The 13,917-nt window shown below is 42.8% G+C and overlaps 1 protein-coding gene across 1 annotated transcript; it reads right to left on the bottom strand.

Moving 5' to 3' along the window:
- Positions 1-1,201: 1,201 nt before the first annotated feature.
- Positions 1,202-6,859, bottom strand: stbd1 (starch binding domain 1). Its single transcript, XM_033024681.1, has 2 exons — positions 6,544-6,859; positions 1,202-2,622 (listed from the first exon to the last, which is right to left on the bottom strand). The coding sequence occupies exons 1-2, from the start codon at positions 6,764-6,766 to the stop codon at positions 1,691-1,693; spliced, it is 1,155 nt and encodes a 384-aa protein (XP_032880572.1). The 5' UTR covers positions 6,767-6,859; the 3' UTR covers positions 1,202-1,690.
- Positions 6,860-13,917: the final 7,058 nt, after the last annotated feature.

Below are 13,917 nucleotides of genomic sequence, written 5' to 3'. Positions count from 1 at the left end.
CTGTCACTGTATGTCATGTTGTTACTTGTGGGCGGAGCACCAAGGCAAATTCCTTGTATGTGAATACTTGGCCAATAAACTTACTTAAATTGATAGTAGACCTTGGGAGAGCTCCCCCTCCCCCACTCACCAACAACACCACCACAGTCACATCTTGGAGTATTTTAAATTCCTTGGGACCATCATCTCCAAGGACCTGAAATTGGGGCCACCATCGACTCCACAGTCAAAAAGGCCCAACAGAGGATGTACTTCCTGCGGCAGCTGAGAAAAGACATTCTGCCACAGGCAATGATGGTCCAATTCTATACTGCTATCATAGAGTCTGTCCTCACCTTCTCCATCATGGTCTGGTTTGGCTCAGCCACCAAGCACGATGTCCGGAGGCTGCAGCGAATCGTCCAATCAGCTGTGAAGTTTGTTGGTTGCACCCTCCCCCCCCACCCCACCCAATTAACGAACTGTACACTACAAGGGCCAGGAAGCGAGCAGGTAAGATCATCTCTGATCCCTCTCACCCTGGCCACAAACTCTTTGAAGCACCTCCCTGTGGAAGGCGACTCCGGACTGTCAAAGCCGCCACAGCCAGACATAAAAACAGCTTTATTCCCCACGATTAGTAGCTCTACTCACTAACCAAAAGTCTGTAGCATCATTTTGCTCTGGTATTTATTTTATTCACATGTTTAAACTGTAATGTTTTATGTGTCATTTAATGTTACTGTATGTCATGTTGTTACTTGCGAGCAGAGCACCAAGGCAAATTCCTTGTACGTGTACATACTTAGCCAATAAACTTATTCATTCAAAACTATCGTAGCATCCATGTAAAGCACTGCCATGTGAAATCAATTCTAATCAAGCTCAGACAGATTTCAACTTCAACCAGTTCCATTGAGCTTTGGTAGGAACATTGTATTTAGGAATATAATCAAAATATCACAAAATTCCACAATATAGTCAAATGACCCACATCAATATTCACAAGTTGCAAGTCTTAATAATTGTTCAAGCATTTCTTCAGGTAGAGATGGAAACGAGCCAACTTCAATTGATCTTTCTCTTTAAATCTACAAGACTATTGCTCCATTTATGCTCAAACTGATTGCATACAAATTGTATTCAGTTAGTTCCACCTTTCACTGCATACCAACGCATTTTATGCACGAGATTGTCGAAGTTTAATAAATATTCAATAACACTTCATCCAAAAGTATTTATTGAAATTCATCTTTAATTCAAATCATTTCTGACAATACAGATTTAAAAATTAGGCTTGTGGTCTTGTACATATTAATTATTAACAAATAACTGTCTGGATATTGTATGCTTATTACCCTAGCTAAGTTACTACAGGAACTGTCCTCTGGTAAAGAAAGGAGATGACAGTTAAGAGTCTTGCAGGAAGCAGTAAATGGTTACAATAAAGCAGCCTGGACTTCAAGCAGTGAAAATGCCGACAAGTTACTAATCTGAAAGTTGAAGTACAGAAATAAACGGGGAAGATACAGCAGACTCCTGTTAAACCAGTTGAGCCTGTGAGAAGAGTTGAGTAACAGCAGGAATTAGTCTTCCTTATTTGAGGAAGGGAAAGGTTCAATGAACAAAGCTCAACTTCAGCTCTGTCCTGCAATATCAATCAGTGCATCACAGCTGCCTTCTGCTGTAACTGTAACTTCTGTTGCGGGATTCAGGGGTAACCCCAACATTGATACATTTCCATATCTTCATGGCTGGTCTCCAGCCATCTATTCGGGCATTCCTCCCATCGCCAGATCTTACCATTTTCCACCACCACATATTTCCATTCAAATTTTAAATTCACTGGGAGCAGGATAGAATTAGACCAGAATCCATCCTTGTCCGGTTTCAATGGGACATAATTCTCCCACTGTCCCAGGCACTCATGGCTGCCTGTCACTGCAAGGATCTGAGAATTTGAGCAGGTAACATAGTGAACATTAAAATTCACTGAAACATTATTAACAGGCAAAGGGGAGACTGCAGCGACTTTCTTGGGTGTATTTTCAGACTCCAAGCTTGCAGCTGTTCTTTCCGATTCATCTTTAAAAACCAACTTAATGCTTTTTCTTTTGTCTTTTTCCATTTTAGTTTCAATGATATTCAAGTTACTAAGCATATCAGCATTAGTCTCACTGATGTCTTCATTAGTCTGAATAAGGAGAAGACTCTCAGTACCACCAAATTTCTCTTCAACCGCTGAAGCAAGATCCAAAGCTTTATCTTCATGGTCATATTGGTTGAACACCTCTTCAGTACTCAGAGTTGGCTTCAGTTTTTCACAAACATGTTTCTTTTCCTGACCCAAGCTATACTCAGTGAAGTGTGCATTATGGACAGGACTTTCCCCACCACTAGTTGGTTGAGCCATGGGCTCAATTTGCATCTTGTCACTTATCTGTTCAGCAACAGACCAATCTTGCTTCTTTGATAGTTCAGGAACAAAGTCATTTTCTCTCTGATCGCTGACCATAGTGTCCAAAATGTCTTTAGACTCCGAATCAACAGATTTCTGTTTAACTGAAGATGACTGCACACCAACTTTTAACTCTGTTCTTTCTTTGAACTCGAGTAAATTGTTCCTTTCAATATCAGCTCTAACTGTGAAGAGAAGAGAGATCAAATGTTAAATCCATTAATATTTCAACCACATGATCACTAGCAAACAGCTGGAGGTTTTCAAAATCCTTAGTTTCCCCATCCAAAAAAAAGTCAAGACAATAGTTCTAATTTAATCAAGGCATTTAAACAAATAAGTCCTGGTCAATAATCTATATTACTAAAACTCTGATCTTGACCGCTTTTGGCCCACTGTGCTGCGATTTCCGACAGAACGCCGCCACCTACGGCCGTCATTTTTGGCCACCTCGCTCAGAGCCCCACTCCGCCTTACGGGTGCTGAGGATTTTTCCCATTGATGACAAATCAGAGATATTAATGTTTTTTTAAAAATCACCATTCTCTCTGCTGCCCCTGCTGGAGGGAGGGGGAGGGACTATAAAACCAGGAAGTGGTGTGCCTCATTCAGTCTCTGCAAGATGGATGAAGCCATGGGTCATGTCTCTCTGAGCTCTGAATAACACTGAACAAATGTCTACACAACTGTGAGTCCCCTTAATGTGGTTTGAAAATGAAAATATGGTTTGTTTGAAGTAAAAAGGCACTGCCTGCAAATGGTTGTTTGGGTGCTTTGGCTTGAAGTTGATAGGCACTACTTACTGCAAATGGTGGCTTGGGTGCTTTGGCTTGAAGTTGAAAGGCATTACTTACTGCAAATGGCGGCTTGGGTGCTTTGGCTTGAAGTTAAATGGCACTACTGCAAATGCACTTACTTCCTGTTTGCACTGTATATTGAATTTAGATCAAACTCTACCACTTACGGCTGTGATTTTTGGCCATCTTACTCAGTCCCCCTCCGCTGAGCAGGTGCAGAGAATTCTTCCCATCAATGAAAAATAAAATTGTTATTAGTGTTTAAAAAATGTTGAGAATCTCTCCTGTCAATCACGCCATGAAAGCCACTCCTTTTCCGGTGAGAGGGGTTATAAAACCCGGAAGTGTGGGTGTGGCTCAGTCTCTGCATGATGGGCGAGGGAGAGGTCTGAGCTGTGAATCAACAGAACACACTGAATGTCTTCTGAACTGCGTGTTTGTTTTGTGTGGTTTTATGGTGGTTTCACCCTGCATGAAATGGTATGAAGCTGCATTTGAATTTGGTGGCCTTGCACCCTGCTTGAAGTGGAATGAAACTGCACTTGAATTTGGCGGCCTTGCATCCTGCTTGAAGTGGTATGAAACTGCACTTGAACTCGGTGTCCTTGCACCCTGCTTGAAATGGCAGGAACATGGATTTGAATTTGGTGGCCTTGCACCCTGCTTGAAATGGAATTTCAAGGAATAGTCATGAGTCAACTGCCAGCCCACCAGCCGTGATTGAGCTGCCAGCAGATCAGGCTTGAGGGACTGAGCTGCCACCCCAAGAACACATACCAGCACTCCAGAAAGCCCCCCCACTGGCCACCAATATTGGAATTGGTGGAGAGGTGGAATATTGCGTCGGGGGACCAGCCCTCCCGTGTGAACATGGGACCCAATGGGTCCCACTTAGTCTAGTATCTAATGAAAGCAAATGCTACGGTAAATTGTTTAAGAATAATGGACTGCTTGCCTTAGTATCAAAAATTAGTTTCCCAGACAGTACCAGTTAAAGAGGGCTGTGTCTAATCGTGAAAGACTTGAGGAAAGTGCTCTGTAATAGTGGAATGTTAGAACATTATTAATAACCTCTTGACAACTGGCAACAGTTCAAATCTGTCCAGACAGCCACCGTTTCATCTGAAGCTCGAATCTTTGTGGGGTTTGCCCGGATACAATATTGGGTTCAGATTCTAATTTCAGCAATGTGCAGTTTAATATTTAAACTCTTCAACAATTAGCCCGTGGATTCTTTCAATTTGTAAACATTTCTTTGTAAGGGAGTGTTGGTTCAGTATTAGTTGGCCCTGGAGCAGAATATAGACAGTCTTTATGAGGATGTTGCCAGGACTAGAGGGTGTGAGCTATAGGGAGAGGTTGAGTTGGCTGGGTCTCTATTCCATGGAGCATAGGAGGATGAAGGGAGATCTTATGGGGGTATACGAAATCATGAGAGGAATAGATCGGGTAGATGCACAGTCTTTTGCCCATAGTAGGGGAATCAAGGACTAGAGGACACAGGTTCAAGGTGAAGGGGTAAAGATTTAATAGGAATCCGCGAAGTAACGTTTTTCACACAGAGGGTGGGGGGGTGAATGGAACAAGCTGCCAGAGGAGGTAGTTGTGGCTGGGACTATCCCATCGTTTAAGAAACAGTTTGACAGGTACAGGTATAGGACAGGTTTGGAGGGTTATGGACAAAGCGCAGGCAAGTGGGACTCTGGTAGCTGGGACATTGTTGGCCGGTGTGGGCGAGTTGGGCCTGTTTCCACACTGTATTAATCTAATCCATGACTCAAGACTAGCGTTGTTCTGGCACAGACAGACACGGACACATATAGACATGCTACCTCGAAGCAAGCCTGGACTCGCCGACCTGATCTGTTGCTAAACCTTATTCGCTCCTCCAACACTAAATAATCTGGTGTCTGAACAGATTCATAAATGTGGAGTTCAAACTGTTGCAGTTCATGATCAAAATCGCTCCCATGAACTGTTGCCAATTATTATCATTACATCAAGGCGGCAGTGTGAGCTGCGAGGACGACTTGGATAGGTTGGGTGAGTGGGCAGAAGCATGGCAGATGCAGTATAATGAGGATAAATTAAGTTATCCACTTTGGTGGCAAGAACAGGAAGGCAGATTATTATTTGAATGGTGTCTATTGAGGGAGTGCAGCAATGGTTCACCAGGTTAATTCCCAGGATTGCAGGACTTTATGATGAAAGAATGGGTCATCATTCTTGTATTCATTGGAATTTAGAAGGGTGAGAGGGGATCTTATAGAAACATATAAAATTCTTAGAGGATTGGACAGGGTGGATGCAGGAAAAAAATTCCGATGTTGCAGGAGTCCAGAACAAGGGGTCAGAGGTAGGCTATTTATGACTGATGAGGAAGGAGAAGAAGAAAAAAAATCACCCAGAGAGTTTTGAATCTGTGGAATCATCTACAACAGAAGGCAGTGGAGGCAATTCACTTAATGGTTTCAAGAGAGTTAGATTTAGCTCTTAGGACTAAGGGAATCAAGGGATATGGAGGAAAAAAGACAGAGCGGAGTACTGATTTTGGATGATCAGCCATGAGGTCTATGTTTCTATGTTTCTATCATATTGAATGGCGGTGCTGGCTCGAAAGGCCGAATGGACCTATTTTCTATGTATGTTTCTCCGGGTTGTATTCCAGAGTGGGTTGAATTTCACGCCGCTGGTCTGTAGGTTCTGGGTTGTTTCCACAACTGAGTAACCGTTCAGACACCGAAATCCAATAAATATAAACCAGTGGAAGTAAACAGTGCAATGGGCACCAAATAGTCAAAAGCTGCGTGTTTTTTTCTAAATAAGCGCAGTATCGCACTTGTTGCGCATTAATGGCGAAGTTCCTTCAGCAAACCAACTGTAACCGCTCCGAGCAGGGACAGAGGAAGAGGAAGAGGGAAAATAGCAAAGACAGAGATACACATGTGGGTGGGGGAAGGGAGTCTGTTCAGTCACTGAAATGGGGAGAAATATGGAGCTTGTGAAAGCTCAACCACGTTTGGTGCAGCTCACTAGCGGGGCAGTCTGGAGAAGTCCAGAGGTCTGGGCTGGAAACAGCCTTCGGCAGTGAACCCGCCGGACACGCTGTAATACAGAGACATTTATTAATTGAGTTGGTCCGGCACTACCTCTAGAAAGCGACATGGGGTCAACGTTTGAAATGTCACCGTTCCGCTCCGCGGGTGTTGCCTAACCTGTTGCCTAACCTGTTGAACGTTTCCAGTATTTCCAGTTTTGGCTTCATACTCGTAGTTTTTTTAAACGCGTTGTATTTGAGTCGCGGTTTACCTGCAGCGCCGATCCCAGGGTGGCCGCCCCTGTCCTTGGCTGCACTGCCGGCGGCAGCAACAGCAACAGCAGCGCCCGGGGTCTCCGGCTCCTCCCGGCTCCTGCCTCTGTTCCACCACATCCAACTGGCCAGGGCCACGACGAGAGCCGCGGGCAACACTGTCCAGGAGCTGCTCACCATTGTCACCAGCTCCAACACTACACTCATCAAACCCAATACCATGGCCGCACCTTTCTTCCCTCCCTCTGGGACTCTAATTCACCTCTGATCCTTTTCAGCTGCTGCTGCTGTCGACAACTCCTCAGCCCAGGCTCCACCTCCTGCCCAGTCTCTCTCTGCAGTGCGGTAGCGCTGCGCTTAAAGCTACACTTTTTCGCCAAAGTTGGAGCATCTCAGCTTATGATTGTCACAGGTGGTTCTAGTTTGACTCGTTCACCAGTATCGGTGGAGCTACAGTTTGGCTCCTGACATCCAAGATACCTATTTGATTGCATTTAGTGTCTCTAGCATTTAGTGTCTATCCCCAAAGATTCTTCTAACCTTACCTGTTGTAACCAAAAACAATTGATGAGGGCAAAGCTGTAGGCATTGTCTACATGGACTTCAGCAAAGCATTTGATAAGGTTCCACATGGTAGTCTGCTCTGGAAGGTTAGATTGCATGGGATCCATGGAAAGCTAGCTGACTGGATAGAAAATTGGCTTCATAATCATAGAGTGATACAGTGTGAAAACAGGCCCTTCAACCCAACTTGTCCACACCTGCCAACATGTCCCAGCTACACTAGTCCCACCTGCCCACATTTGGTCCATATCCCTCCAAACCTGTCCAATCCATGTACCTGTCTAACTGTTTCTTAAATTCTGGGATGTGATTAGTGCAATGAGAATCTCATTAGTGTGGATGTTGTCTTGCAAGAAGATTTTCTCATTGGTCCACTTCTTCCAGTGCATTTGGAGAATTCTGCAGATACCAGTGGTGAAATATTTTTCTGGTGCATATGTCTTCTGAACGTGGTCCAGATTTTAGAAGCACATGGGAGGACAGGGATCACTTCTTCATGAATCCGAGATCATGATTTTCAATTATAATTCTCCCCATATCCCTTGACTCCACTAGCCCCTAGAGCTCTATCTAACTCAAAAAGTTGCTAAGGTGTGGTTCCCTAATCTTGCTATGGTGTGGTTCCCAAACTATGGAAAGGTCCTGTTTTCCAGGGTTTTGTTGTATACCTTTTTAGGAGAACAGCCTGATGCAGGAGGGGCAAGTTAGCAGAGCACTATAGTGTTGCGAACATTGAGTGCAAAGCTCATCCTCTTGCATATGTTTCGGCCCGAAACATATGTTCACTGTCCGTGCACATTCACACAGTTCCTGGGTTCTACTCTACTTTTTGTTCATAATTAAACTTGCATAGAGCAGTACCTTGAAAGGCAAACTTTTCATATAGTTGTTTCTGTGCATGTTCATTACTGTTCTTTCAATTTTCACAGGTTATCATTTAAGCCTCTGAGGTACATGTACATACATACACACGTTGTCCATATTTGGGTCCATTATCAGGGCTACCAACAGATCTGTGCATTCATTCTGTGCAAGAGATGTGTGCATCGGTGCATACCACTGCTCCAGTTTAGCAGTGCTAACTCATAAAGTGAGGGGCACCTGTGTCAAAGAGGCAACATCTGTATAATTTATTGGCTTACTTTTTGTGTAATGGAATGTATAAATTGTAGACCCTACCTTGCCTAACAATAGCAAGGTGCCCTTACTTTCTGCTTCTTTACCCACGAAACCTACAAGGACCTTCAGTGAATCTCCCAGCTGCAAGTCTCTCATGTAGTCAGTAGACCCTGCACAATGCAGGCCTTCCAGTTGTAAATGACATTTGGCCTTGCAGTTTACCTGGAGCAGATTCAGCAGGCAGATTTTGCAACAAACCATAGTCCTTAACATTAATAGAACTATAAAAGTAAATGTTTCAGTTCAACGGTCTTCAGCTCTCCACTGCCCACATCCCATCAATGTGGACAATGTCGCAGTCACCATGAATTCATATATAAAATAATTTCTATAATTGACAGATACAATATACCATTATTTTCTTTCATACATATTTCCTCTAAAATACAAATACATACAAATTAGGAATTTTCAAATGGTCAATAATTTCATACAAAATTGCCCATTATTGAATTTATCTGTGTATGTAAGACAAACTAGGCTATATATTAAAAAAAACACACACCAGTATTTGGGGCAATTCCATTTCCAAATATTGCTTGGGAAATTATGAACCTAGCCTATCTTCTGCAACCATCTTTGGAATTTTGGGATGAAAACCATCACTGCCTGTTTATGTTTTCTCTATTCTGGTACTACAAATGTTTTGAAGATTCCTTTTGAATGTTTATCTTTGAGAGCAGCTCGTTTATGTTCTCCTCAGCTACTCCTGCAGCCATGCACATCTGTATGGATTGAGACTAAATCTTCATTGACATCTCTATCTCATTGATTGCAATCGCATGACATTGACAGCATCTTTAATTCTTAGGCAGCCTGATCTTTTCAATTTCACTCCTGTTTCTTCTCAGTAATGGGAAGTCTGTATATGAATAGGTGGCACCTCACTGCATTGCTCATATCTCCTTCCGTCATTTCACTGATAATGGAGAACAAGCTCCATTAACCAGGGTTAGACTGGTCCACTTTTTGCAGATGCCACAAACTCTGGCAATTTCCCACTTGATCGAGTGATTTGCAGCAATGGAGCAAGTTAGCTGAAGGTCAGTTAGTTAGTTAGGTTTTTCACAAATACCTTTATTATTGTCAAATTCCCTCCATCAAATCAAAATTGGATCATTCAGACTTTGAACTGAGTGAAAGGTGAACCATGGCACAAGAATGCTGCAGTTAAAAGGAAATGAGAAATTATTTGAAATATTTGTCTATTTCACTAATAAGAGGAAAGAAACTAACCGAGATCTCCAGGAAATATATAAGATATTAGTGCAAGAACTGTAAATTCACATTACTTTAGACTAAACTTTGATAGCAGAAAATCAGATTCAAACTGCGTCGAATCGGTAGTAAGGAAGATAAACGTAATGCTCGCATTTGTTTCAAGACGGCTAGAATACAAAAACAGGGATGTAATGCTGAGGCTTTATAAGGCGCTGGTCAGGGTGCATTTGCAGTATTGTGAGCAATTTTGGGCACCGTATCTGAGGAAGGATGTGCTGGCTCTGGAGAGGGTCCAGAGGAGGTTTACAAGAATCATCCCAGGAATAAGTGGGTGGGTTAACATATGATGAGTGTTTGCTGGCACTGGGCCTGTACTCGCTGGAGTTTAGAAGGATGGGGGGGCGGGGGGGTTAGGGTTAGGGGGTGTCCCTCATTGAACCTTACTGAATAGTGAAAGGCTTGGATAGAGTGGATGTGGAGAGGATGTTTCCACTTATGGGAGAGTCTAGGGCCAGAGGTTATAGCTTCAGAATTAAAGGACCTTCTTTTAGGAAGGAGATGAGGAGGAATTTCTTTAGTCAGAGGGTGGTGAATCTGTGAAATTATTTGCCACAGAGGGCTGTGGGGGCCATGTCAATGGATATTTTCAAGGCAGAGATAGATACATTCTTGATTAGTACGGGTGATTCTTGATTGGTACGGGAGATGGCTGGAGAATGGGGTTAGGAGGGAGAGTAGACTTGATGGGCCGTATGGCCTAATTCTGCTCCTATCACTTATGACCTTATGAAAAATAAATTTCAGGGCTAAAGTCAACATTATTTTTGGAATGGCATTCTGGGCAGGAGCGTTGAGTCAGGAACCTGGAGAGCACGTGAGAAGCAGCTGGCTGTGTGGGGCAGGAATAGATTATTACTAGATTACTACTTTAGCTGGGCTGAATGCTGACCCTCATGTACATCAATCACACTGGCAAGCTGACAACTTGACAGTAGCAAACTAAAAACAAAGCATTGCCCTCAGTGAGATTGTTCATTATTGGACTCATGTCAGATCAATCAACAATTTAAACAGTTGCAACAAATTATTTTATGTTTCTGCCCCCACACACTTTTTCCCTGGAACTGCAGATTTACAAAAAAGGACACAAATTGCTGGACTAACTAAGCGGGCCAGGCAGCATCTCTGGAGAACATGGACAGATGAGTTAGAGTCTGAACGGTCCCGACCCGAAACGTCACCAATTCATGGCCGACTCGGAGCGGAGACGGCGTTCCGGCTTTCGGCAGCGGCAACATCACCACGGAGGTCCGCTGGACTGGAGGGCGGCATCTTCGGCCTGGATCGATCGCCTCAGCGCAGAGGGAGAACAAGGAGGGAAGAGACAGAGACTAAGACTTTTGCCTCCATCACAGTGAGGAGGTGCTTGGTGAAATCACTGTGGTGGATGTTAATTTGTGTTTATTGTATGTTTTGTTATTTATTGTTACTGTGTATGACTGCAGGCAACGTAATTTCGTTCAGACCGAAAGGTCTGAATGACAATAAAGGAATCAAATTCAAATTCAAATTCAAATTCAAATGTTCTCCCGAGATGCTGCATGACCTGCTGAGTTACTCCAGCACTTTGAACCTTTTCCCTTTATTTGCACTAATTAAGCATTAAATAGGTGCAGTCTGTTCCAAATAACTCTTTGCCGCAGAACTTGTTACGCCACCTAATGGCCAAACTGCACAATATCCCATTAATAATAATAATAATGGATGGGATTTATATAGCGCCTTTCTAGAATACTCAAGGCGCTTTACATCGCATTATTCATACACTCCTCAGTCACACTCGGTGGTGGTGAGCTACTTCTGTAGCCACAGCTGCCCTGGGGCAGACTGACGGAAGCGTGGCTGCTAATCTGCGCCTACGGCCCCTCCGACCACCACCAATCACTCACACACATTCACACACAGGCAAAGGTGGGTGAAGTGTCTTGCCCAAGGACACAACGACAGTATGCACTCCAAGCGGGATTCGAACCGGCTACCTTCCGGTCGCCAGCCGAACACTTAGCCCATTGTGCCATCTGTCGTCCATTAGAAGTAACTATCTTCATACAACAGCTTACTCATAAAGATATAAAATAAGAAAAATGGTACAATTTGTCTCAGACGTTGAATAACAGTAAATATATTTTTGCAGTCAGGCTATGGAAATCTTACCCTGGCTCAGCATTAAAGAGTTAACAGGAACTTCCTCAGATCCACCAAGCACAATAATGGATTTGCCTGCAGAGGTCACTTAATAATTTACAGATATTGTTAAATTGTTTAAATAATGGTCACTCACCTTTGCCCACCCATTGGATCCGGGATATGCTTTTGATAGGTTTGTGTGGTGGGAGTTGGAAACCAGATAATGTCACTGAATATCAACGTGGCTAAACTGCTTGGTATACTTTGTCAATACCTAGCAACCATGCTCTAGTAAGCGCAATTGTTTTCTCTTATCATTGTGTCCTCTTGCTTGAAATGTTGAAATCTTAACGAAGAACTTTGTTATCTTTGCCGGACTGACAGACTTTATAGGTTGCACATGGATGGAAACACATTCATGCCACCTCATGAATTTGTTATCTGCTATTTATCGTTCATCCGGCACTTGCGATCTCATCCTCTCATTCTTCAAAAAGTATAACTCAGCTGGTCCATACAAAACTGCCATAGCTGCCCTGTAAAAAATCAAGTTATTATCGAAGTGTGATTCATGCACATATTTTAAAATGAATACAGAAGACAATTTGAAAATTCCACTTTATCGAATCACTCAATGACCTCAAAGCAACAGATGAGGCACAATCTCAGGATAAAGAGTTTACCAGTTAAGATTTAGAAGAATTTTTAAAAGGGTTAAAAATCTAACCTCAGGATGTTGAGATAAAGGCGAGACTGATGTATTTTCAGTCAGGAAAGGAATGAAGGGCAATGGCTATTGGGTGGGAAAATAGACGATGTACAGAGCTGGTCAGTATTTAATGATTGGCCAAGATGTTTGAGAGATGGAATGCCCTCTTAATTTTTATATTTCTTATGTTCTTAAATGTTTCAGTAACATTGGGATACATTTTAGACAAAACAGTGTAAATGATGTGTGACAAAAAATGTTGTCAAAAATTATGTTCAATACAATGTATTCATAGTTAATTACAACCTACTTAAAAATCCACATAAAGGCTCCCCCAAACCACACAGATACTTATTTTCTGTTCCCTCAATATGTGGATCAATTGAATTTCCTAGTGGTGAATACTATGTTCAAGATGATTCCTTTACTGTAAGGAAGACTGTACTATCCAACACTTCATGTCACTGGCATTGCCTAGAAAGATGTTTCCAAAGAAACAAAGGGTGGATTTGGCTACTTACTCTCAACAACAGTAGCTAAACACATGTTCAAAGTGAACCATCAGAGCACAAGGATTGTAACTGAAAGTATCATGTCTTCTGAAGATGAGACCTTATTACCAGCTTTAGTTTGAGGCATCGTGGAGTGACTTCATGATTTGACTTTATCTGCTGCTTGATGCACAACATTGCCAGCTGAAGACAACAGCAGCTACCAGAAGAAGAGAATGGAGCCTCAGATTCTAAAAGCCATAAAGCAGTCGGGAATATGGCGGAGTAAGAGTAGCAGGAGCAAGAATGTGACATCTGGGGATAGATGCCTTGTTCAGCTTCCATAGTCTTATCTCAAGAGAGTCAGGAGTGTTTTATTGTCAAATGTATCAAAACAGGACAATGAAATTCCTCTTTACACCTGCACCCGCTGAGTTTCCCCAGCAATTTTGTGTACCTTCGATCTTCCAGCATCTGCAGTTCGCTCCATAGATGCTGCTGCACCCGCTGAGTTTCCCCAGCAATTTTGTGTACCAATGAAATTCTTACTTGCAGCAGCAACACAACCAGTTTGTAAGCACAGTACTCCATAGATAATATAATCAAACTAATGAACAAAACAAAATTAAAAGATCAATACATTTTAAAAAATCAATATAATGCAAAAACAAAACAAAGCTTGATGTCCCTAGTGCAACCAAGGCAGTTTGCAGTTTAGTTGGAGTTTTTCGTGTTCAATAGCCTGATGGGAAACAGCTGCTCTTGAACCTGGAGATTAAAGATTTCAGATTCCTCTACTTTTTTCCCCATAGAAGAACTGAAATGAGTGTTGCCAGGGTCGTGTGGGTCCTTGATAATACTGGCTGCCTTTTTGAGACAGGGCCTCTTATAGATCCCTTCAATGGTGGGGAGGTCAGTATGTGTGATGGACCGAGCAGCGTTCACCACTTTATGACTGGTCAATATGCTCTCTGCCATACACCTGTCGAGTTCTAGAGAGCGTGTAAGAAAGAACTGCAGAT

This window comes from Amblyraja radiata, chromosome 1 (assembly GCF_010909765.2).
Source record: "Amblyraja radiata isolate CabotCenter1 chromosome 1, sAmbRad1.1.pri, whole genome shotgun sequence".
Taxonomy (NCBI): Eukaryota; Metazoa; Chordata; class Chondrichthyes; order Rajiformes; family Rajidae; genus Amblyraja; species Amblyraja radiata.
The sequence above is the reverse complement of the archived record's forward strand: the minus strand, read 5'-3'. Positions and strand labels throughout refer to the sequence as shown.